Source organism: Phaseolus vulgaris, chromosome 5, assembly GCF_051622355.1.
Source record: "Phaseolus vulgaris cultivar YP4 chromosome 5, ASM5162235v1, whole genome shotgun sequence".
Taxonomy (NCBI): Eukaryota; Viridiplantae; Streptophyta; class Magnoliopsida; order Fabales; family Fabaceae; genus Phaseolus; species Phaseolus vulgaris.
In genome coordinates this window covers 7135688-7163442 of record NC_143502.1, presented here as the reverse complement: position 1 = coordinate 7163442, position 27755 = coordinate 7135688, and the positions used below count along the sequence as shown (strand labels likewise).

The 27755-nt window shown below is 32.3% G+C and overlaps 1 protein-coding gene across 1 annotated transcript; it reads right to left on the bottom strand.

The window, feature by feature from the left end:
- Nucleotides 1-77: 77 nt before the first annotated feature.
- On the bottom strand, nucleotides 78-22513 carry LOC150027454 (putative pentatricopeptide repeat-containing protein At3g49142). The gene is made up of 4 exons (XM_090302854.1): nucleotides 22320-22513; nucleotides 14945-15428; nucleotides 225-235; nucleotides 78-144 (listed from the first exon to the last, which is right to left on the bottom strand). Exons 1-4 carry the CDS (start codon nucleotides 22511-22513, stop codon nucleotides 78-80), a joined length of 756 nt encoding a protein of 251 aa, XP_090158980.1.
- Nucleotides 22514-27755: the final 5242 nt, after the last annotated feature.

The following is a 27755-nucleotide window of genomic DNA, read 5'->3' as shown; positions in this document are numbered from 1 at the left end:
CTCACAGCTCTGGTTTTTACCCTCTTTGATGTAGGAGGAGTTGATTCCATGACAACAGAAAAAGGGGCAAAGAAGACTCACACAAGGAGAGCAAGAGATGTTGCAAGAGATGGCTCAATTGATTGTTCTTGTGAGGGAGAACAACTGCAACAAAATTTAAAGAAACACAGAACCAAACTGCATTCAATGATGTGAACGGGTTTCAGTCTTCAGAGAGAAAATACTTGACCAAGACCTGCACAGAAAACGTCAGAAAAAGCAGAAAATCACATGGTCATCACATGTGATCTTTGACTAGTCATAAAGTCTCTTAAATTTCCAAGATTTTGGAATATATTCCTTTATGACATGTTGTAACTTCCTCTAGAACGTGATCAGCTTTCAACACTGCTTTATTGACTAAGGATTCTTTCATAATTGAGATCTGCAACAGATAGAATTCAAAAAAGAATTAAATCCACTCTTTCACAGTGCTGTCAGAGAGGAAACAATAGGTTGTTTTGAGGAAACAATCGATTGTTTTTCTGCAGCAGCAAAATAAATTTTGAATTATCAAGAATGAGCATATAGGATTAAAAGTAGATGAAATTGAGCATTTAACCAGAGATATTAAGTATGAATATGAATTTAAAAAAACTTAAAGATAGAGATATGGAAGGTCTTATCCTTTATGATGTTCCTTCAATGAATCATATGCCTTTGATCAAGAAGCCTCTTTTGACTATTGAGAACCTTTGACTGATACATAACATTGATTCAGCTTCAATGTTAATATTTTCCTTCCAAGAACCTGATCAGATGACTCAGTTCCTCATATTCTTCTAGATTCCCTGCATGGACATGAATTCAAGCAACAAGGTTTGGTCCCCTTACAAATGTGGGTCTATTTGGTTTATTTTTATCATTTGAAACCTCAACCTTTGGGAATCCATTTCATAAAGCCTCTGGGAATAGAAAATTTCCTTATTTTGCAGAATCTAACAGAATGGACTTTCTTCATGCAATAAAAGCATGTAACAACCGGTTGTTTCGACTTAACAATCGGTTGTTTTACTAGCTGTTTTGAAAAAATCTTTGAAAACTTATCTTGCTTGTTTTGTGGATTAAAACGTAATCCAGCTCTTCCAAAAACACAGTTTTGAGATGCCAAGACATTCTCAAAGTTGGATTTTCCTTTTGAAAGCTTATCCACAGTACTAACAAGATAGTGCACTTTCTTTTCAAGATTTTCACAATTTTCACAAATGAAAGTGTCCAACTTGCAAGAAGAGTTTTTGCAATGAGTTTCTAGATTTTCAAAACTTTTTGATATTTCCAGCTCTTCTTCAAGTGCCTTAACTCTCTTTTCAAGCCAGCTGTTAAGCTCTTTCAATCGGTTGTTTGAAAGAACCAATCTATTAACTTCTTCATGTGTTTCTTGAAAAGCTTCAAGCAATTCACTATAATTAGAGAAGCACATGAACTTACATCACTTGAGCTGCATGACTCATCATCTCCTTCTGCAATCAAGCATATGTTTGCCTTTTCTTCTTCACTTGATGATGAGCTTGATGAGGAGACTTCATTCTCATCCCAAGCTATGTAGGCCCTTTTTGAATTTCCCTTATTTTCTTTGTAGCTTGACTTCTTCTCATTGCCTTCTTTATTTGGGTAATCTGCCTTTATGTGCCCTTGCTCACCACAACCAAAACTAGTATAGTTATTGGAATTAAAATCATTGGATTTTTTGTTCCATACCTTTCTTTGTTGGTGTCTTTGTTGCGGTTCCTTTTCAAGAATTTGCTAAACTTTCTAGATAGCAAACTAAGGTTCTCTTCATCACTGGATTCTTGCTTTCTTTTGTGCTTGATAGCTTTTAAGGCAATACTCCTTACATGCTTGTCTTCACTTTCTTGAACACTGAGTCTACTCATCTCCAACTCATGTTCCCTAAGCTTGCCAAACAAAGAAGCCATACTCAATGATGTTAGATCTTTTGATTTAGATATAACAATTACCTCAGGTTGCCACGACCTATCAAGACATTTGAGGATCTTGATGTTTAGCTCTTATTTTTCAAAGGTTTTCTCAAGGCTCATGAGGTGATTGATGATGTGAGTGAACCTCTTCTGAACTTCAGCAATGGTCTCACCCTTGAACATTCTGAACATTTCATACTCTTGGATTAGGGTATGCTTTCTGGCTCTTTTCACCTCATTGATACCTTCAGGAGTTACCTCCAAGGTGTCCCACATTTCCTTTGTTGATTTGCATTGAGAGACCCTGAAAAATTCATTTGAATTCAAGGCAGAAGTTATTATGTTTTTAGCAATGCAATCAAATTTGGCCTTCTTGCTTTCAGAATCAGTCCATTGAGACCAAGGTTTTTCAATGGAAGATCCATCTTTTTCAAATTTTGGAACAAAGGAGCCATTTTCAATTGCATCCCAAATACCTTTGTCAAGTGATTCCACAATGATTTTCATTCTGACTTTCCAAAATTGGTAGTTCAAACCACAAAACAGAGGTGGTCTGTTGATTGAAGCACCTTCCCCAAAAGGTAATCTATCAGCCATATAAAAACAGTTTTAGGATCACACTTGAATAAATTTCAAGAACCAAGCTCTTGATGCCAATTGTTAAAATGTATGGCTTTAAACTAGAGGGGGGGTGAATGGTTTAAAGAGGGTTTTCGCAAACTTTTTAGTCTAGAATGAAATTCCTTTAAGAAAACTTGATTCAGAATTCAGTTTGCCAAAAACACAAAGTAATTTAGCACAGCACCAGAAAAACAATCAGTTGTTTCGCAGAAACAATCAGTTGTTTATACCAGTTCACAAATATAAATTGAAATTAAAGAGTTCAAGAGATAGAGAGATTGTACACAAAGGTTTATACTGGTTCACTCTTAAACCAAGAGCTACATCCAGTCTTTCCAGAAACCACTAGGAAATCCACTAAGCAATCAACCCTAGATTACTTACAACACCACCAAAGAAGTGACCTTGATCCCTCAAGACACACACTTCCTTTAGCTCAACACAAACACTACTAAGAATGTTGATCTTAACAACCTCAAGAGCACACAACACTTCTTAGCTTCACACACAAAGTTTTCTCAAAGTACAAAAGGATTACACTTGTTATAGAAAGATCTGAAATCAATACAAGATGAAAATTCTATTCCACACTCTCTTGATCAAAGCAATCTCAAAGCAAACTTCAACTCTTCAAAAGCAAAATTTGTGAAAAACTCAAATATGTTTTTCTTTGGTTAAATCTCAGTTCTTGTTTGTTACATAATCTGAACAAACTATTTATTGCTTTCAAAGACTGGTCAAAGCATTTAAAACTGGAGTGTATTCAGTTATAAAATAATTTAAAGCTTAGTCAAAGCACAAAACAGTTTTCTGTTATGGTCCCAAAACAAACAATCGGCTGAATACTCGAATCAATCGGTTGTTTTGGTTTGACAGCAAGTCAACCATCAAAAACAATTTTCAACCTTTCTAAAAACACCTAAGTATAAAACAATCGGTTGTTTCGACAAAACAACAGGTTGTTTTTCACTTAGTTTGAAAAACACTTTCAATTAAAAGGTTTAAGAATGCTTAAGATTTGGATTCAATCAAGAGCGGATTTACACAGATAATCAACCCCATATCCTATTCTAAAACACCTCAGCAACAACAAACACATCCAGCCTTCCATCAAACTTCAAAGGGTTTGGATTCTTCAAAGCTTGAACACACTTGATTCAACACAAATATGGGAGTTAAAGACCTCAAAATCTTTTCCACCTTTGCTTGCTCCGAATGTGTTTCACCATTGGTCTTCATCTGATTTGTCAAGGCAAGAACTTTATTTATATAGACATCAACAATCTTTGTGGTTTCCATCTGCAACAGTTCATATTGGCGTCTTAGGATTTGAAGACGCACTCTTAGGGTTTGAAGGCTCACTTGCAGTTGTTGCTCCTTCTATCTGTTCAAATGTCTTGTCATTCATCCCTTGATGGATGAGATACAAAGCCTTCTTGTCCTTCTTCTTTTGGTCATGATGCGCTACTCGTTGCGCCTAAGTTGCATTATCAGCTAATGCAGACACTCCACTCTTAACGACATCCATAACTCATGATAATCAAACAAAACTTTCATCTGCACACACCACCGATTGTAATTTTTTCCATCAAGTATAGGGTTTGATAATTGGGTAGAGTTCATGATAACAAACTAGCTTTGATGCCTATTGTAGAAACTAATTGAAGGAAATAACAGAAGGTAAAAAGTTGTAGAAACTGATTGAACGTAATTGCATGAAATTGCAAAACTGCTGAACTGATTCATTCACTTTTATTTACTTCAATAATATATATAATAAAATTACAAATACCAGAAGCTATAAAATATGAATACTAACAGTCGGTAAACTGACCATTAATGCAATACTAACGATAAATAATTTAAGGGTAATAAAATATGAATTAATAACCATAATTTATTACTAATAAAATCTGAATTAATAACCAACAAAAGAATCAAACCAAAGATAATCCAGTATATTAATAAGACCAATGTTAGCAAAACCATCAACATATTTACTCAATCGAAAGATATATGGGAGACTTTAAAACTCATAGCTTAAGAAGTGTTAAAAGTTTTTTAGCAATGAGCTTTCAACCTTCCCGGAACAATACCAAAATTTTGGAAAACATGTCAAACTAAAGAGGAGTCACATTCAAGCCAGACTCATCTATAGTTTTTAACTATAAAGATCTTTATTACAACGATGACAACCATAAACTCAACATCAATAGAGGGCTTCATGCCTAGATAGGACATAAATCCTCTAACCAACTATCCTCTACTACCTCTAAAGGTACCATCACTCATAACATGACCGAGAAAACCTTTTGCAACACCATCAACACAACCTTTACCAGCTAACTCTAGACATAGACCAATCTACCTTTCAAACTCTCATATCAAAATTTTTAGTCTAAACATTGAAAAACTTCAAAATGCAAAGGTCAATTATATCATTATGCATAGATTTAAAAGATTTTTCACTTGCCATCTGAATATTTCACTAGACCAAATGAAGCGTCGACTGAAAAAGGATAGATTTTTAAAATCTCATTTGATTTCTAGCTTTTCCAAATGATTAAAAGAACGAAGGTGGTAGCAAGAAAACTAACGCATAAGTGATATGGCTAGTTCTTTCAGATAGAAAAGACAAAATATCATTAATAGAAGACCAAGACAAATTAGGAAAAACATGATTTAACCAGCCCAAACATTCATAGCAAAAAATGCATTCATAGAAGAGATGAATCAAACTTGCCTCATGATGATTGATTAAACTGGATTTGGAAGATAAACTAATGCCATATGAAAATTTTCATTAAATAGTAAATAATTATGCAACAACTTCAAAAAAAAAAAATAACGATTTAGCTTATGAGATGATATTAAACCAAATAATTTTCCCTCAATAATGAGAAATTCAATTGGTATGAATAATGGTAGAAGCAAACTTTATATTGAGTAAAATAGAATCATTCATCATCCAAACAGGTTCCTCAACCTAATCAATAATAACTATGAAATTGATGTTGTTAATATATCCTCAATATTCCTTAAAGAATTTGGTATGTACCAACCAATGCCATTCCAAACATCATAAACCTTAGACCTACACTAACATCTAAGGGTTTTTGGAATGCTAATATGCTAAGGCATAGAAATATCAAAAAGTCAAGCATCATTCTAGAAATTACCAGTGATTCATTTAAAATTTTGAAGAACTTAATCATGATAATCATTAATGTCAAGTCGAATAGACGAAGATTTATAAATAGCAACTCTTTGATTATATTTATTTAGAAAATATGCTCTCGTAACCCGAGACCAATTCAAATTACCATAACTAAAACTTTAAGCCAACTTAAGCATGTATATATTGTTTTCTTTTTTAAGATTGATCAAACCCAACTTACCATTGAATTCATCTAAATTTCTGCAACCTTCCTCCACCCCAATCTCCATCAAAAGTCAAGAAACAACACAATGCAAGAAGAAGGAGGCCATCAAAGCATAAGTCAAGGAAATTTACCTCTTCATTAGAGTTATCAAAGACGAAGTTGTCAAAGGAATTTGTGATAGTATTATCATGTATCGCCTCATCAGATTCTTTTGATGTTAGGTTATCTGTGGTGTCTTCCATGAAGCAAATGTGATCAGTCTTGGAGTGAGACGAGTTTGAATCTCCTTTTGATTCTCTATGAGATAGAGAAATAGTCTCTCACATTTCTTTGACACTTAAGGCAATAACATTGGATAGTTTTTCTTTAGACAATGCATACATAAGAATATGCCTAGCTTTGGTATTGACTTCATATTTGTTCTTTTCATGTTCATTCCAAAATTCTCCATAGGAGATAAGTAGAGAAGAAATACCTTCTTTAATAATAATCGACATATCTTCATTCATGTATTTCAAGAAATCAATCATTTACACTTTCCATAGTTTATTCTTCTCTCCTTTGAAAAAGGGTTGCAGGTTGATGGTTCTTGTCTCAAACAACATTTAGATCACCAGGATTACCTCAAGTCCTGTTAAGAACTAACCCCTGTGGTTATTTCTAATACCAATTGAAGGTGCATATAGCTCTAAAAAGGAGGGTTGAATGTATTGAAAGCGGGGGAGGGAGGTGAATTATACATAAAAAGATTTTTGCAAATAATTGTTTACAACAATTCAAACAGAACTTTAACAAATTGTTTTTCAAAACAACATATTGATTTTATAGTTGAAGTACACAGATAAAAAAAATGAATTTGTTTTATTAAAAAAATTGATTAAAATCTTTAATACATAGATCTTAAAACACAATCTTGTAAACCAAAAATTTGGTTTAAAAAGATTTAAATCTATTTCAAAGAAACAAATTTCTGAATTAATTTCAACTGATTATTTTTGGAATTAACTGATTTTTTTTTTCTGATTAAGAATTACATAAAAGAGATTTTTACAGATTACTTTATAAGTGCAAAATTCAGATATATCAAACAATGTTTTTAAGAAAACCTTTGTTTCAATTTATCTTGTTTAATGAGTAACAAATACAAATTGATACAGAATACATTAATATTCAATGTAACCGTCAATATTGCTTATCACAAATTTTTTAGTTATTACAGAGAATCAAACTAGTCTAGAGAGAACAAAAAACCACATATTGATTTTTACAAACAACCAATTGATTATACCAGTACAAAATATTATGCAGAAAAAATATAAAACAATGATAAAGAAAACATAAAAAAAACCAACATTTTATATTGGTTCACTCACAACAGAGCTACTCCAGTCTCACCTCACATCAAGGTGAATTTCATTAAAACAACATAATTCCTTTACAAGAAATACAAAAATAGTTCTTGAACACTATAAGAACAACACCATGTCACAGCAGTGATACACACCAAGAAATCCTATCTTGGCCCCAACAATTATAGAAATACAAAATAGTATGTAAGGGAACGAATAAACTTTGACCGTGAATCAAGAAATACAACAAGACTTCTCCAATTCACAGTTGCAATAAAATATCTTTGAACTTTATCTAGATGATGAAGATTTAGCTTCAAGAAAACTCAAAGATCTTTTAAAGATTATTTCTTTCAAAAAAGTTTTCACACAAAGGCTCTCACAGATATGAAAATGTAAGTTGTATGAGAAACTTTTTTCTGAAATAAAGCATACCCTTTTATAGAGATTTATCATAAACAATTTTTAATAACAAGGTGCAATTAAGTAAAATCAACCTGTTAAAAATCAAAACAACCAATTGATTTCACTTTAAAAAAATAATATACATGAAAACTGAATTTTCTTAAATAAAAAGTACTCAAATTGAAAACATTTCTTATGTTACATATTAAAATGTGATAGTGGTGACAGGACACCACTCACTATAAACTTGATTACTAGTATGGAATTTGGTCTTAATGTCGATATGTTGAACAATAATCTTAGAGTCTTGTTATGTGAGAAGATCCCCATCTTAGTACCTTTGTGGGATCATGTGCCTGAGGTCGACCAAACCATGATCTAAGAGGATATATTGGTAATGTATACATTATTATTGTTATCATATATTTATTTTTTATATTAGTTCATGAAATAAAACTTCATGGTATTTTCTTGTAGACACATTTTGATATCCCTAATGTGGAGTCCTTCAGATCAAAGGTTTTATCTTTGGTTGCCATTAAATTTTGTCATTGAAATATGTTTTTGGACCTTATAAAGGTAAAAATCATTGTCCAAAGTATGTCAATCTTGATTAGATGTATATTTATTGAAAGTCGTGAAGTTGACCAATGGACGATAAGTACTATTAGTTATTCATTTTATATATTGCTCATAGTTGAAATTATTTATTATTATCTAATTCAGTTTGTTCGATTTGTCACAAGGAGTTTGGAAAAATGCTCAGAACATAGCAATCCAGACTGTGACCCCGCACCTACTGTCTCGAGGGTTTATCGTAAGCTTGAAGAAGCTATGATAAAGGAGAAGGAGAAATCACAACCGAGAATTACTTATGAGGATGATACAGGGGTCATTTAACCTCTATCACCACCTACCCGCCACCGAAAATGGAAGCAAGCCCGTGTCAAAAGATTAACTGCATATAGTTTTGTGAAATCACGAATAGTCTTAGAAAAAATTGTAAGTTATTTTCTTGTTGTCATATTTTACGGTATTAGTTATATGAAAAACTTATATAATTTTGGGGCCTTGCAGGAATCCTTGGTTGAGCAAAGCTCCCAAGGTAATTTTGTTCCCCATAGTCATGAAGATATACTTATTTCAGCTATTGAACAACCTGAACACTCTGACCGTGTGCATGCTTCAAAAAACATGGGTTGGCATTTTTCAATTTTCCAGAACTGCACCATGACATTCATCCTCCTTTGAGCCTAGCCAAAACGTGATAAGTCAAATACGACACCAGATCACTAAACAGGTGACAGAGGACGTGACTAACAAGGTTACTTAGAGGGTAACTCAACAAGTTACTGAGCGATTGACTCAGTAGTTAAGGCAAGAGTTTCAGGAGAAGCTCCAGACCTTAAATCTATCACAACAAATGGCTCATGTCCAACCGCTTGCGGCTCCAACTCTCAAGAACACATAGGGGAGTTGTGCAACTCCTACAGGATCAGGGAAAGACATTGGCGAGATAACCCAATGTGAGTTACTTGTAGAGGATTCATTCACTCCTCCGGTAGTGGTCTTAGGGAAAGCCTTTGAAGGGGCCACTACCTTACATAATGTGGCTCGCCCTCTGATGTGGTGAAGGTCACAGTAGTGAAAGTACGAGTTGATGATGATCATGTTCCTCTGCCTACTAATTAGGTCACTACTGTTGTTGAAGCATTTCAGACATTCATAGCCAGGCCCATACACCTCTTTCGACTTATTCTTGAACTCCCGATAAGAAATAAATTTATAATTATTAATTTATATTTATGTATTATATTAATTTAATGAAAATATTCTTTATTTTGTAGCAATCGAGTCGAGAACCAAGTCCATAAAGAAATAAGAAATTGGTTTACATTGATGACCCTATAGTTGCATACACTTTTCAAGTGCTTTCATTGATATTTTGAAGTGAGTTTTTAGTTTTTTAAAGTTTTTCTTAAAAACTTCAAGTGCTTTTGTGCTGGTGCCTTTGGCTCTAAATTGAAGCTTCTATTAAGTGCTGCAGTTGTGAGGGTCCTGGTTTAAACTCTTGTATCTGGAATCAAGGTGTTTTCCTTCCTAAACGTTTCCTTTTTGTAAAAGTGTTTGTGTTTGTACTTTCTGATAGAGTTTCTAGAAGTTAGTGTGTTGCTAAAATAAAGAGTTTCAGCTTGTGATCTTGAAGGTATAGGCTGTGGTTATCGACATAATCACTGTCTATAGTGGATCATAGACTACGATTTTAGATATAATCATAGTTTATAATGACTTCATGTAGGTAAACATAGAAGACTCAAAAAAGGGTATTGACGACGATTTTGTCCATAACTGTTACCTATACCCTCCTTTGGGTCTTCTCCGTTTTTATTTCACTTACAATATTGTTAGTGATTATGTTAATAACTCTGCCTATAGTTATGTTATAGACCATGGTTGTTTAGTTGTAGTCTATAATTCAAAATTTTATAGACAACATGCTCATAAACTATGATTTTAAAACCACTGTTTGAGGACTTTAAAAACCGTTGTGTAAAAGCATTTTTACAGTAGTAAGGAAATTAAAACTAAAAAAGAGGACCTAAAGATTAAGGAAAGTAAAACTAAAAAAAACACCTAAAGATTGACAAAGATGGATGTATTCGAGTTCTCAAAGCATAAAAATTAAATTGCATTATTTGCTAAATTTCTCTGCACCTTCATTTTTTCTTTTGCGTACTGTAGCTCCACCAGTTTCACCAATCATCAATTCACGATTGCCCCACAAGAGTATTCAAAGCTTTTATTAATCAAAACCGTTTACTCCACTACATGCGATTTGCAATCAACACCAAATTTTAAAGCCAGTTGAACAATGCAAATTACGAGTCATTCCAATTTCCAATATCCAAAATGCTACTGCATGTGATAAGAGGATTCAAAGACGCGAGTCCAACTTGAATGGAATTTCTCTCAAATCACTTTTCCATACACACAAGTGACAACTCCACCAAATTAACTAAGGTTGTGTTTGTTTTAAGGCTTCTACTGCTTTCTATTGCCGAGGAAGACGAATCTGGGGGATATCCACGATTTGGATTAAGGGTTGTACATGAAAAGGGATGAGAGTCAATCCGCGTGAACAATGATTTCTCTCCCCTTGAGATACAAAGATTGAAAGGAAAGTCACATAGGATTTTGAACATTTTCCATTTCCCCTTATTTTCCATTATGCATGAAACATCTCACATGCTAAAGTTTAATGCATAATCGATTATGATTGAAGAACAACTACACACATAATTGGTTATGTGTATAAAAAAATAGGGATAATCGATTACGTTTGAATTACGATTACTTACATAATCGATTATGTGTATGAAAAAGTGAGGATAATCGATTATGCTTGAATTACACTACTCACATAATCAATTATGTGTATAAAAAAATATGGATAATCGATTATGCTTGAATTAGACTACTGACTTAATCAATTATGTGTATAAAAGTAAAGATGATCGATTATGCTTGAATTACAACTACCCACTTTGACAATCGACTATGTGTTCTAGTTGTTGTTCTCTGTGCCTCTTTGGTGGTGTGTTTAGTTGTTGTTGGAATGTGGTTAGTAGCTGCAGGTGGTGTGGTTAGTAACTGCTAGGGCATGGTTACTAATTGTTGGGTGTTCTTACCATTAATAATATTATTTAAAATCAATACAAATTAATTTAATAATTACATTTTAGAAAATTATATTGATAATTTTTCACCTAACATTTTTTAGAATTATTAAAAGTTCAAATTTTATTTTTAACGCAAACATAATTATTTTCTGATAAATTTCTATTTTCTTAAAAATTGACATAATCTGGATTTTTTTCCAGAGTAAGCTCCAATACAGTTTCGAAAATGATGTTTTAATTACAAACAAGTAAATTCACAAATAAATAAATAGGTATGACAATGCGGGGCGGGCCGCCACCAAAAACCACAGGACGGACTCACTAGTCTAGCCTGCTGACCCATCGTGCATAACCTACATCCTGCATGGACCGGGGTGGGTTGGTCCGCTAATCCACATAAATAAAAAATAATTATTTTATTTTTTCTGCAAGAAAAAAAAATCATAGCCCACTTACTTATCATGGCAGTGTGACCTTTATTGTATATTATTTAAAAAAAATTAAATTTAATGTACTAAAAAATAGAATATTTTATTTTAATCATTTAAAGGAATTAATGTTATGAGTTAGAGTGGATCTAGTTATAAGTAAAGTCTTATACTTAAATTTTTTTAATAAAAAAATAATATAAAGAAGAGATTTCAATAAGATACTCTTTAAAAAATTAGTCATCTTCATTAAAATATTTTGTAGCAAAATTTTGATAAGATTTTTTGATACATTTGCATACATATATAGGAAAAATAGATGCAAAACAAAACTTTAATTATTTTTAATCAAGCCTTCTAAGAATCCTCATACTTGAATTCATATTTTTATCTTAATTGAATGAATTGAAACATGGATAAAATTTTAAATTTTCAACCGGAAAAATAGGTTATTTTTATAATTAATGAAATTTTAATTTGTTTTAAAAAATACTTTCCTTATGTGGGTTTGCCCGCAAACCCGGAGGCTACCTCTTAGTGGGGCGGACCAGTAAAATGAACTCGCATTCCTTGTGCAGGGTTTGTGGGTCAAACGTGGGGCGGGCCTATGTGCAACGGGCCAGCTCGCATTGCCCCTCTACAAATAAATCATATTTTTTAAATTATGTTTATGTGAATATGATTTTGTGTTTTATTTTTATGACAACTTTCCATGTTCCACACTTCTACAAGAAACCCCAAAACACAATCTTTAAAACACAAACACTATACTTTAACCAATCCAGAAAATGAGTAATTATATAACCAATTAATTTGTAAAGTATGTCTTACAAATTGTGAAACCGTTTTCCTCTGCTCTCCTTCGTTTGCCTCTCCCTCACCGACATAAAGGGTTCTTCTTCTCTGACGCAACGTTATTGTAGTCCTTGTTTGTCTGCCCCGATGATGGTGGCGTGTGTGATGCGTGAAGATGAGACGAACGCAAACGAAATGGAGATGAGAAGCCCACAAGAGTTTCAAAGGGGGAAGCCAAGGCTTAAGGACAAAAGGTTATGTGATTCCAAGAGAAATATAAATTTGAAATGAGGATCTTGAAATGTTAAGGGTGTCGATTTAGGAAATTAGTTAGGAGGGATTTTTTTCTTTTCATTTTAATTTATAAAACTTTAAAGTAATTAATATTGGAAATAAAGAAAAAATAATAATAAGCAGAATTTTTTAATTAGTTTTTCGAATGAAATTTAAAATTTATGAAGTTTATAAAATTATGAATAATTAGTTTAGTTAATTTTTATTCTTGTATGAACTGCTTTAAAATAGTTAGTTCAAATTTTTTGAAATATTTTAATAAAGTAAATTATTTTATTGTTGGTCGGTAAGTTTATAGTTTAACATTATTTAAAAGTTAAGATCAAAAGACAATTTAAATATACATATTTTTCTTAATCATTTGAGACACTTTTTAAATAGACAATATATCGGAGACATTGATTAATCTTAATTATGTTATGTCAACAAATTTGATGTCGCTTTTGAGAATAGAAAAGTGGTTCCAAAGACAAACTATTGTTCTCCTTTAGTCTTCGATTAAGAGGGTTATTATGGTACGCCTAATAGTCTCACGTCGCCTAGAAGTCAAAGGTCAAGGATAATTTAAATATACATTCATCTTTTAATCCTCTAAGATGACTTTTAAGGATAAAATCATGATGAAATTTCGAGCTTCAAATCAGATAATACCTCAATGCGATCTTAATAGACTTGATTGGGCCATACATTCTAACAAAAAACCTGAATTGGTGAGGTATGGAGAGTGCAACACGACCACTGCACGCCTGCAATACATGGCCAAACAACAAGTGGAGGAACATTGGATCTTATAAACACTTAAAAAATTAAAGAACAATGTGGGACTTACATTACATCTAGATCATTATGTGTATAAAGCTCATTTGACTCTATCTCTTATATATAAATATATTTAGAGGTTATAGCTACAAAAATGATGTTCGACTAGTGAATTTTGTTAAGTCTCATATTTTTTTGCCCGTGTCTTGATCGAGCAATCATTAGTTATTAAGGGACTCACTTTTGTAATCACTCTATGGAGACATTATTGAAGTATAAGGTGGTGCATCAAGTTTCTACACTCACCCTCGGACTAATGGACGAGTAGAGCTTTCTAATAGAGAGATCAAGCGAATTATGAAGAAGATGGTGTGATCCAATTGGAAGAATTTGAGTCACCGCCTTGATGATGCTCTTTGGTCTTATAAGACCATCTATAAAGCACCTCTTGCGATATCTCCCTTTATATTGTTTTCTTACAAGGCGTACCACTTACGTATGGAGATTGAGCATAAGGTGTATTGGGTAGTTAGCACTTGTAACTTAGCCTTTAACCAAGCGGGAGAGTAAATGAAGCTTAAGCTCACAAAGCTTGATGAGATTCGCTTGGAGGCCTATGAGAACTGTAGGTTCTATACAAAGAAAAGACAAAAAGAAGGTTTTTTAATGTGGATTATTGCGGATGCGGGTTTAAACTGAGGGGCTCACCTACATACCCCGCTCTAATTGCATTCCTGCCTTTGAAAAGAAAGAAGGTATGGTTTCTACATATTCTGTTGTTGAGAGTAAGAAGATTCAAGAAGCAATCAAATGTCTAACTTTTCAATGTGCATTTTAATGAAGATTTTGAAGTATAATGTGAATGTCATTTGTTTGAGTTTAAGGTATTTTATGTAGACATATCCTTTCTTTGCTCATGCTCATAAGGAAAACAGAATGAGTGCCATCTAAGTATGTTTTCTCACGTCGAAGGAAAGATTTGAAGCGGAGACACACATTAGTCAGAAGTAGTTACAATGATTTAATTGGTAATGGTGAAGCAGACCGACTTGATAAGACGTGCAATGCTTTTTATGAAGTTGATTGAATAGGGGTAAATACTAATGTTGATTTCAGGAAAGTGATGAAATGGATTAATGACTTGAAAACTGAATTAAGTTGTAGAAAGATTTTTTTCTGCTTTTTATGCCGTCCCATTTCGTGAAAAACAGCTAGGCCTTGTCTAGGCAATCCACAATTGATATAGCATGAATACATGCAGGTCCAAGAAACCACATCTTTCACAGCCAAATCATCAAAAACCCACCTTCCACCTTCAGTGCATTTACACTTCCCATAGGCATGAATCAATGCATTGCCCAAGAAAACATCAGAAATCATCCCACATCGAATGGCATTGTCATTAACCTCCTTGAATCTCAAGACATCACGAGAGGCACCAGAGGCCTTGGCAACAGCAAGAAACACCGAGTTCTGGGGTTTGATCCCACGTGCCCAAAGCGAAGCATATATGGCCTCATGTGGAAGTCCACAAGTAGTGAGAGCAGAAATTAATGTATAACAAGTGGTCGGGTCTGGTTGAGGAATATTATCAAACAGTTGTTGGGCACGCCTGAAATCACCGACATTCAAAGCTGCATTGACGAGTCTGTGACCCAAGTGAGATGGGAGGTTAGTGGGCACAGACGGAGCCACCTCTTTTTGAAGGTGGCTGCTTCCACAAGGAGGAGGATTGAGTGTTTTATGAGTGTGAATACTGAACATAGGTAGCAAAACAGAGCAAATACTACAACTACACACTTCATCAGAGCAAATGCAGCCAATTTTTTGTATTCGGATTCAGCCCTCACGGATCGGATAAATTTAAATGGTTTCTAACATTCTTCAATTATTAAGCTCCTTTTTTTTTATTTTGAAAAGGTAATTTCTTCTTGTTAAAACAAATTTCTGCAGAAAAAAAAACTACGAGGATAGTCATTTTTAAAATAAATTAATATAAATTATGAAGTGAGAATGCTCTAATTAATTAGGGTCTCCTTAAAATATTCAGGTGTTAGTGTATAAAAAATTAAAGATAATCGATTATTCCGCTTTGATAATCGACTATGTGTTGTAGTTGTTGTTCTCTTTGTCTCTTTGGTGGTATGTTTAGTTGTTGTTGGGATGTGGTAGTAGCTGCAGGTGGTGTGGTTAGTAGGTGTTAGGGTATGGTTACTAACTCTTGGATGTTCTTACAATTAATAATATTATTTAAATTCAATACAAATTAATTTAATAATTATATTTTAGAAAATTATATTCATAATTTTTCACCTAACAGTTTTTATAATTATTTAAATTTCAAATTTTATTTTTAACGCAATTTGGATTTTGTTCTGGAATAAGTTTCAATACAGTTTAAAAAATGATGTTTTAATTACAAACAAGTAAAATTGACAAATAAATAAATAGGGATGACAATGCGAGCGGGCCATGCGGGTAGTTCGCAACCTGCCACCAAAAAGCGCAAAACGGACGCACTAGTCTATCTCGCTGACCCATCACGCATAACTTACATCCCGCACGGACTGGGGTGAGTTGGTCCGCTGATTTGCATAAATAAAAAAATAATTATTTTATTTTTTCTGAATAAAAAAAAATCATACCCCACTCACTTATCATGACAGTGTGACTTTTATTGTATTTTATTTAAAAAAATTAAATTTAATGTACTAAAAAATAGAATGTTTTATTTTTATCATCTAAAGGAATTAATATTAAGAGTGACAGTGGATCTAGTTATAAGGAAAATCTTATATTTAAATTTTTTTAATAAAAAAAATAATATAAAGAAGAGATTTCAATAATATACTCTTTAAAAAATTAGTCATCTTCATTAAAATATTTTGTAGCAAAATTTTAATAAGATTTTTTTATACATTTACATACATATATAGGAAAAATAGATGCAAAACAAAACTTTAATTATTTTTAATCAAGCCTTCTAAGAACCCTCATATTTGAATTCATATTTTTATCTTAATTGAATGAATTGAAACATGGATAAAATTTTAAATTTTCAACCAGAGAAATAGGTTATTTTTATAATTAACGAAATTTTAATTTTTTTTAAAAAATAATTTCCTTATGTGGGTTGACCCGCAAACCCGCAAGCTACCTTTTATGTGGGATGGGCCAGTAAAATGAACTCGCATTCCTTGTGCGGGGTTTGTGGGTCAAACGTGGGGTGGGCCTGTGTGCAGCGGGCCAGCTGGTATTGCCCCTCTATAAATAAATCTTATTTTTTAAATTATGTTTATGTGAATATGATTGTGTTTTATTTTTATGACAACTTTCCATGTTCCATACTTCTACAAGAAACCCCAAAACACAATCTTTAAAACACAAACACTATACTTTAACCAATCCAGAAAATGAGTAATTATATAACCAGTTAATTTGTAAAGTATGTCTTAAAAATTGTGAAACTGTTGTCCTTTGCTCTCCTTCGTTGGCCTCTCCCTCACCGACATAAAGGGTTCTTCTTCTCTGACGTAACGTTCTTTTAGTCCATGTTTTCCCGCCCCGATGATGGTGGCATGCGTTATGCGTGAAGATGAGATAGACGCAAACGAAATGGAGATGGGAAGCACACAAGAGTTTCAAAGGGAGAAGTCAAGGCTTAAGGACATAGGGTTATGTGATTCCGAGAGAAATGTAAATTTGAAATGAAGGTCTTGAAATGTTAAGAGTGTCGATTTAGGGAATTATTGAGAGAGATTTTTTTCTTTTCATTTTAATTTATAAAACTTTAAAGTAATTAATACTGGAAATAAAGAAAAAAAATAAGCATAAGTTTTTATTTAGTTTTTTTTGAATGAAATTTAAAATTTATGATAAGTTTATAAAATTATGAAAATTAGTTTAGTTAATTTTCATCCTTGTATCAACTGCTTTAAAATAGTTAGTTCAAATTTTTTGAAATATTTTAATAAACTAAATTATTTTATTGTTGGTCGGAGAGTTTAATAGTTTAACATTATTTAAAAGTTAAGATCAAAAGACAATTTAAATATATATATTTATCTTAATCATTTGAGACACTTTTTAAATAGACAATATATCAGAGACAATAATTAATCTTAATTATGTTATGTCAACAAATTTGGTGTCGCTTTTGAGAATAGAAAAGTGGTTCCAAAGACAAACTATTGTTCTCCTTTAGTCTTCGATTGAGAGGGTTATTCTGATACGCCTAATAGTCTCACGTCGCCTAGAAGTCAAAGGTCGTGGATAATTTAAATATAGATTCTTTTAATCCTTTAAGACGACTTTTAAGGATAAAATCATAATGAAATTTCGAGCTTCAAATCAGATAATACCTTAATGCGATCTTAATAGACTTGATTGGGCCATACATTCTAAAAAAAAACCTTAATTGGAGAGGCATGGAGAGTGCAACACGGCCACTACACACCTGCAGTACATGGCCAAACAACAAGTGAAGGAACATTGGAACTTATAAACACTTAAAAAATTAAAGAACAATGTGAGACTTGCATTGCATCTTGATTATTATGTGTATAGAGCTCATTTGGCTCTCTATCTTATATATAAATATATTTAGAGGTTATAGCTACAAAAATGATGCTCGAGTAGTGAATTTTGTTAAGTCTCATATTTTTTTGCCCGTGATCAAACAATCATTAGTTATTAAGGGACTCACTTTTGTAATCACTCCATGGAGGCATTTTTGAAGTATAGGGTGGTGCATCAAGTTTCTACACTCACCCTCGGACTAATGGATGAGTAGAGCTCTCTAATAGAGAGATCAAGCGAATTATGGAGAAGATGGTGTGATCCAATTGGAAGAATTTGAGTCACCGCCTTAATGATGCTCTTTGGGCTTATAAGACCATCTATAAAGCACCTCTTGGGATATCTCCCTTTATATTGTTTGCTTACAAAGCGTACCACTTACATATGGAGATTGAGCGTATTGGGTAGTTAGAACTTGTAACTTAGCCTTTAACCAAGCGGGAGAGTAAATGAAGCTTAAGCTCACAAAGCTTGATGAGATTCGCTTGGAAGCCTATGAGAACTATAGGTTCTACAAAGAAAAGACAAATAAAGGTTTTTTTAATGTGGATTATTACGGATGTGGGTTTAAACTGAGGGGCTCACCTACATACCCCGCTCTAATTTCGTTGCTGCCTTTGAAAAGAAAAAAGGTATGGTTTCTACATATTATGTTGTTAAAAGTAAGAAGATTCAAGAAGCAATCAAATGTGTAACTAAGTATGTTTTCTCATGCTCTTAAGGAAAACAGAATGAGTGCTTATCTAAGTATGTTTTCTCACATCGAAGGAAAGATTTGAAGCGGAGACACACATTAGTCAGAAGTAGTTACGATGATTTAATTGGTAATGGTGAAGCAGAACGACTTGATAAGACATGCAATGCTTTTCATGAGGTTGATTGAATAGGCGTAAATACTAATGTTGATTTCAGGAAAGTGATGAAATGGATTACTTGTTGGGTTTAACAGTGCCAAAGTTCAAGAGGGGGGGTGAATTGACCTTTTAAAACTTTCTCGCAGAAACAATGTTTAACCCAGTTTTACAGAAAATAAATCGATTTATGTGAAAATGAACAGATTTATTTCAGCACTGTTTTTTGTTTGAAACGCTTTTAATACAGCAAGGTTAATCACAAGACTATGCAGATAATTTTTCCAGATGTACACACACAGATATCAGATTGAAAAACAGTGAAACACCAAAACAGCCAACTTCAGTTTCAAGTAAGTGATTAAGGTTCAATTGATAGCATGCTAGTTAATTGAGTGACCTTTGCAAACAACCTGTTCCAGTGGCTTTTAACAGACTATGAGTGTTCTTCTTGATGTCAAACAATTTTCCAGAAATTAAGAACAATGAATCACAGAATAGCAAGCTTCAACTTTAAGCAATTGTTTAAGGTTCAATTAATAGCATTGACAGTTTCTTGTGCAACCTATCACAGTCAATCTGTTCCAATGGCTTTTAGCAGATTATATATGTTCTTATGAGATTTAAACAACTTTTTCAGAAATCAAGAACAGTATGCACAGTGCCCAAAAAGAACAGATTTATTTTCAATTGAACAGATTTATTTCTTTGCTGTTTTATCAATTATGCAGAAACGAAATTGCAGAGAGTGAGAGAGAATGAACACAAGCAATTATACTGGTTCACTCAACTGAGCTACATCCAGTCTTCACCAACAACAGGTGGAAATCACTAACACACAGTACAACCAAGTACAATTCCCACGGTTCTTGAAACCTACAAGAACTTAGGTACTCTTGCTGAAAAAACCTATTTCAGCATACACACACACCCACTCTTCAAGAACACCTATCAAGAAGAGTGTTCAACCAAACTATTACAAGAAATGAGATGTGAAACGACTACACCTGATTGAGGATACACAGATCTGCCTTAAAACAGTAGGCAAGATTGCTAGAACAGTAGCTGCACCTCACACCAAGCTTTTGGAACCAAACCAAGAACAAGCACTTTGTGATTTTTGAAATCTTTGAAGAACAAATGCTAATCCTTTGTAAACACTTAACTCTCTGCTGTCAAAACTTGTTTTTGCAAATGTATGAACTGTTATTAATCTCAGAAACAAGTTTGCATTTTATAGAAAGCCAACTTATAACAGATTTTTGAAAAACAGTTAAAGCTGTTATAAAATGAACAGATTGAAAATAAAATGAACAGATTTATTTTCAAAAGCAGTTAGAGAATTTGTTAAGTGAGGAGACTTAGTCAACCATTCTGGTGCTGAGATAAAACTGAAAAACGTTTAAGCTTGACATGGCACCAGAGACAAAAAGAATCTATTCATTTACAGATGAACAAATTTATTTTTCAAAACGAAAACAGAGAAAGTTTAACAATTTAAAACTCAGTCGTTTTGAAAAGAAGAAGACTTAGTCAAAATACCTGATGCACAAAAACTAATTTTTACAAGACTTAGCCAAGGCATCAGTGAAAAAAATGAATCTGTTTATTTAGAAAATAACATATTTATTTTTATGCAGTAAATGTGTTTTTGTGTAAAACATGTGAAAAACAGTTTAAGAAAACTTATGCTTGTTCTTATCACATGGCCAGTGGTTATGAGGTGAGTTACTCAGCAAAAAGCCCACTCTTAGACAACCTCTAAGCACTACCTAAGACATACTTAAAGCAAAGCAAAATACAAATGAAATGTACATATAAGTCTTCATCAAACACTACACATAAGTCAACATCAAACACAATCTTGAAGGGGCAGCAACCATCTTCAACATTAATGACTTGAAAACTGAATTAAGTTGTAGATGAAATAAATAATTACTTTTGCAACGTTTCCCCCTTTCTACAAAGATCTGTTTTGGATATGTTACATGTTGAATATGTATAATTCAATGTTAAATGCTACTATGAATTGCCAAACTTTAAAGGGAAAAATCTAATGACCTATTCCCCTTATTCTAGTTCCGTGGATGTATATATATAGATCAGAGCATGAGTATGATGCTTGTAGATGAAATGGAATTGATTGAATACAAGATTTTGGTTTAGAGGCACTATGAAAATATCATCCACTCTACATGAAGATTATGAAGTTGGGAAGAGTTTTGCAAGTTGGAACTAGCAAAAGAAAAATCTAGCAGTTTTCAAATGCTGCAGTTGTGAGGGTCTTGGTTCGAACTCTTGTATCTACAATCAAGGTATTTTCCTTTTTAAACTTTTCCTTTTTGTAAAAGTGTTTGTGTTTGTAGTTCTTGATAGAGTTTCTAGAAGTTAGTGTGTTGTTGAAATAGAGGATTTCAGCTTTTGATCTTGAAGGTATAGACAGTGGTTATGGACAGGATCATTATCTACAGTGGATCATTGACTATGATTTTAGATATAATTGTAGTCTATGATGACTCCATGTAGGTAAACATAGAAGATTCGAAAAAGGGTATTGGCTATGATTTTGTCCATAACTGCTCCCTATACCCTCCTCTGAGTCTTCTTCGTTTTTATTTCACTTACAATATAAACAACGATTCTGTTAATAACTCTGTCTATAGTTGTGTTATAGACCATGGTTGTTTAGTTGTAGTCTATAATTCAAAATTTTATAGACGACATGCTCATAAACTATGATTCTAAAACCACTGTTTGAGGACTTTAAAAACTTTTGTGTAAAAGCATTTTTACAATAGTGAGGAAAGTAAAACTAAAAAACAAAACACACAAAGATTAAGGAAAGTAAAACTAAAAAAAACACCTAAAGATTGACAAAGATTGATGTATTCGAGTTCTCAAAGCATAAAAATTAAATTGCATTATTTGTTAAATTTCTCTGCACCTTTGTTTTTGCTTTTGTGTACTGTAGCTCCACCAATTTAACCAATCATCAAATCACGGTTGTCCCCACAAGAGTATTCAAAGCTTTTATTAATCAAAATCGTGTACTTCATTACATGCAATTTGCAATCAACACCAAATTTTAAAGGCAGTTGAACAATGCAAATTACGAGTCAATTTTCAATTCCCAATTTCCAAAATGCTACTGCATGTTGCATGTGATAAGAGGATTCAAAGACGCGGGTCCAACTTGAATGGAATTTCTCTCAAATCACTTTTCCATGCTTGCAAGTGACAATGCCACCAAATTAACTAAGGCTGTGTTTGTTTTAAGGCTTCTCTTGCTTTCTATTGCCAAGGAAAACGAATCTGGGGGATATCCACGGTCAACATCTTGCAGAACATAATCAATGTCGGGCTTATATCCAGCCAATTTCATTTTCTCATTTAACTCGTCCAAAAAAGTCATAGATTTTATCACTCTCCATGTTATTTTTGTCTCGAACAACAAAAGTGTAAACTCTATTTCCCATTTGAAGCAAACTACAACCTAGAGTTTTTGTAATTCCTCTGTCTTTCATAAAAATTGTAGTATATTTAGTAACTGCTCAGAAAAATGACAAAATGACTGAAATATCAAAAATAAAATAATAAAATATATATTGAAATGAGGGTAAAATGGAGAAGTAATTTATGAAAAAAGAAAAACAGTTAAGGGGAGAATCCCCTTTATATATAGTTATAGAAGTTATAGACTATTCAATGTTTAAAATATTTGTTGATAAAATAAAATAAAATTCAAAGATTATAGTTTTTAATTTTTTTTTACCTAATAACTTCAATAAGAAAATTTTCCTAGGCAAGACAAACTATACACTACCGAGACTTTATTTGTTATTTTTTCTTTTTATTTCTACGATAACATATAACCAATTTCAAAGGAAAGACTTACTTGTTTTATCTGATTACTTTTCACCCAACCAATGAAGACATTACAACCATCTTTCTCAATTGATCCCAAGAATCCATGAATGCATTTATTTTGCCTGAGTGATGCATTGGGGTCATTTTCCAACCATAGGAGATCTATAAACTGAAAGGCAACCAAACCAGAAATCTAATAAGCACATACTGTCAAAACAACCCAACAGGGAAAACTGCTAACAAAACAAAACAGGTAGTTCTCCTTGTTCCTTTCTGTTTGTTTCAAACGATAAACTATGACTTTTTAAACTTATCATTCCAACATGTGTTTAACAAAAACTAAGTACAACTACAACAATCAAGGACAACAAAAATTGGCCACTTTCTCTTTGAGAAAGCTTTTGAAAGTCTCACATATTGCATCACTCTCATTTGATATTATAAACAAAAAGAAAAAAATATAATAATTAATTAGACAACAAGTACATAAAAAAATGTCGACAAAACAGAAAATGGAAAATCGTTGTTCATGGAATGGTTTTGCCAATTATTATAAGAAACAAAAAACAATAATTATATATATACTTACGAATTTGAGAGCGCCAACGGTGTAGAAGCCATTGAAAAACAATACTAATTGGTTGATTTCGTGGTTCCTGGAACGAAACTACTTATGATATTTTGAATATGAAAATAGAAAATGCAAAAGAGGCTTGATGGGTTTATATAGCCTTCAATTTAGTTTTAAACTTAAAAATATTTAAATTTTTTGAAAATATTTACTCCATTGAAAGATATATGGGAGACTTTAAAACTCATAGCTTAAGAAGTGTTAAAAGTTTTTTACCAATGAGCTTTCAACCTTCCCGGAACAATACGAAAATTTCGAAAAGCATGTCAAACTAAAGAGGAGTCACATTCAAGCCAGACTCATCTATAGTTTTTAACTATAGAGATCTTTATTACGACGATGACAACCATAAACTCAACATCAATAGAGGGCTTCACGCCTTGATAGAACATAAATCCTCTAATCAACTATCCTCTACTACCTCTAAAGGTACCATCACTCATAACGTGACCGAGAAAACCTTTTGCACCACCGTCAACACAACCTTTACCAGATAACTCTAGACATGGACCAATCTACCTTTCAAACTCTCATACCGAAATTTTTAGTCTCAACATTGAAAAACTTCAAAATGCAAAGGTCAATTATATCATTATGCACAGATTTAAAAGATTTTTCACTTGCCATCTGAATATTTCACAGGACCAAATGAAGTGTCGACTGAAAAATGATAGATTTTTCAAATCTCATATGATTTCTAGCTTTTCCAAATGATTGAAAGAACGAAGGTGGTAGCAAGAAACCTATTGCATAAATGATATGGCTAGTTCTTTTAGACAAAAAAGACAATGTATCATTAACAGAAGACCAAGACTATTAGAAAAAAACATTATTTAACCAGCCCAAACATTCATAGCAAAAAATGCATTCATAGAAGAGATGAATCAAACTTGCCTCGTGATGATTGAATAAACTGGATTTGGAAGATAAACTAATGCCATATGAAAATGTTCATTAAATAATAAATAATTATGCAACAAATTCCAAAAAACCTAAGGATTTAGCTTATGAGATGATATTAGACCAAATAATTTTTCCCCTAGAATGAGAAATAGACTTTATATTGAGTAAAATAGAATCATTCATCATCCAAACATGTTCCTCAACCTAATCAATAATAATTATGAAATTGATGTTGTTAATATATCTTCAATATTCCTTAAAGAATTTGTTATGTACCAACCAATGTCATTCCAAACATCATAAACCTTAGACCTACACTAACATCTAAGGGCTTTTGGAATACTAATATGCTAAGGCACAGAAATATCAAAAAGTCAAGCATCATTATAGAAATTACCAAATTATCCATTACCAATGATTCATTTAAAATCTTGAAGAACTTAATCATGATAATCATTAATGTCAAGTCAAACAGACGAAGATTTATAAAGAGAAACTCTTTGATTATATTTATTTAAAAAATATGCTCTCGTAACCCGAGACCAATTCAAATTACCATAACTAAAACTTTAAGCCAACTTAAGCATGTATATATTGTTTTCTTTTTTAAGATTGATCACACCCAACTTACCATTGAATTCATCTATGTTTCTGCAACCTTCCTCCACTCCAATCTCTATCAAAAGTCAAGAAACAAAACAATGAAAGAAAAAGGAGTCCATTAAAGCATAAGTCAAGGAAATTTATCTCTTCATTTAGTTATCAACGACGAAGTTTTCAAAGGAATTTGCGATAGTATTATCATGTATCGCCTCATCAGATTCTTTTGATGTTAGGTTGTCTGTGGTGTCTTCCATGAAGCAAATGAGATTAGTCTTGGAGTTAGACACGTTTGAATCTCCTTTTGATTCTCAATGAGATAGAGAAATAGTCTCCCACATTTCTTTGACACTTAAGGCAATAACATTGGATAGTTTTTCTTTAGACAATACACACATAAGAATATGCCTAGCTTTGGTATTGAGTTCATATTTGTTCTTTTCATGTTCATTCCAAAATTCTCCATTGTCGCTAAGTAGAGAAGAAATACCTTCTTCAATAATAATTGACATATCTTCATCCATGTATTTCAAGAAATCAATCATTTACACTTTCCATAGTTTAGTCTTCTCTGCTTTGAAAAAAGGTTGCATGTTGCTGGTTCTTGTCTCAAACTCCATTGAGTTCACCAGGATTACATAAAAAGATTTTCGCAAATAATTGTTTACAAAAATTCAAACAAAACTTTAACAAATTGTTCTTTAAAACAACATATTGATTTTATAGTTGAAGTACATAGATAAAATAATGAATTTGTTTTATTAAAAACAATTGATTAAAATCTTTAATACACAGATCTTAAAACACAATATTGTAAATCATAAATTTTGTTTAAAAAGATTTAAATCTATTTCAAAGAAACAAATTTCTAAATTAATTTCAATTGATTATTTTTGGAATTAACTGATTTTTTTTTCTAATTAAGAATTACATAAAAGATATTTTTACAGATTACATGATATGTGCAAAATTCAGATATATCAAACAATGTTTTTAAGAAAACCTTTGTTTCAATTTATCTTGTTTAATCAGTGATGAGCATATATTTATTCACACTTAATAGCCTTAATCATAGATTATTGGACTATAATAATTAATGAATCCATTGTTTTAATTAATATTCTTATAATTGGGTTTATTTAGGCCTTAACTATTATTATTGTTAATTTTATGTTTTTAGGGTAAATGATCTGAAGCATCTACCTTTGTGAATGGGCCAAATATGCAAAAGTCCAAGTTGCTTCTTTGAATCAAAATAGAAAACAAATTCTGTTGGAGAAGAAAGAGAAAATAAAAGCTACAAGATTCCAGAAACAGAATTGGAAGCAAATCTTCTGCAAAACAAAAGAATTACTAAGAAGAAAATAAACTAAGAAAACCCTATGAAGCTCTCTCCCTTTCTACTTGATGCTTGTGTCCTTTTATAAGGCTTTTCTGCTCCAAGGATCTTGGGAAAATATTGCAGTTTAGATTTTGTAAACAGTTTCCACTTTCCATAATTCTTTTTATCTTGTTTAATCAGTAACAAATACAAATTGATACAGAATATATTAATATTCAATGTAAAACTCAATATTGCTTATCACAATTGTTTTAGTTATTACAAAGAATCAAATTAGTCTATAGAGAACAAAAAACCACATATTGATTTTTACAAACAACCAAATGATTATACCAGTACAAAATATTATGCAGAAAAAATATAAAGCAATGATAAAGAAAACATAATAAAAAAAAGTTTTTATATGGGTTCACTCAGAACAGAGCTACTCCAGTCTCACCTCACATCAAAGTGGATTTCACTAAAACAACACAATTCTTTTACAAGAAATACAAAAATAGTTCTTGAACACTATAAGAACAAAACTACTCACTCTAACACCCTGTCACAGCAGTGATACACACCAAGAAAACCTATCCTGGCCCCAACAATTACAAAAATACAAAATAGTATCTAAGGGAGCGAATAAACTTTTACCGTGAATCGAGAAATACAACAGGATTTCTCCAATTCACAGTTGCAATAAAATATCTTTGAACTTTATCTAGATGATGAAGATTTAGCTTCAAGAAAACTCAAAGATCTTTCTAAGATTATTTCTTTCAAAAAAAAATTTCATACAAAGGCTCTCACAGATATAAAAATGTAAGTTGTATGAGAATTTTTTTTTCTAAAATAAAGCATACCCTTTTATAGAGATTTATCATAAACAGTTTTTAACAACAGGGTGCAATTAAGTAAAATCAACCCGTTAAAAAATCGAAACAACCAATTGATTTCACTTAAAAGAATTTAATATACATGAAAATTGAATTTTCTCAAATAGAAAGTACTCAAATTGAAAACATTTCTTATGTTACATATTAAAACGTGCTAGTAGTGACACGACACCACTCACTATAGACATGATTACTAGTATGGAATTTGGTCTTAATGTTGATATGTTGAAGAACAATCTTAGAGTCTTGGCACGTGAGAAGATCCCCATCTTAATACCTTTCTGGGATCATGTGCCCGAGGTCGACCAGACCATGATCTAAGAGGATATATTGGTAATGTATACATTATTATTGTTATCATATATTTATTTTTTATATTAATTCATGAAATAAAACTTCATGGTATTTTCTGGTAGGCACATTTTGATATCTC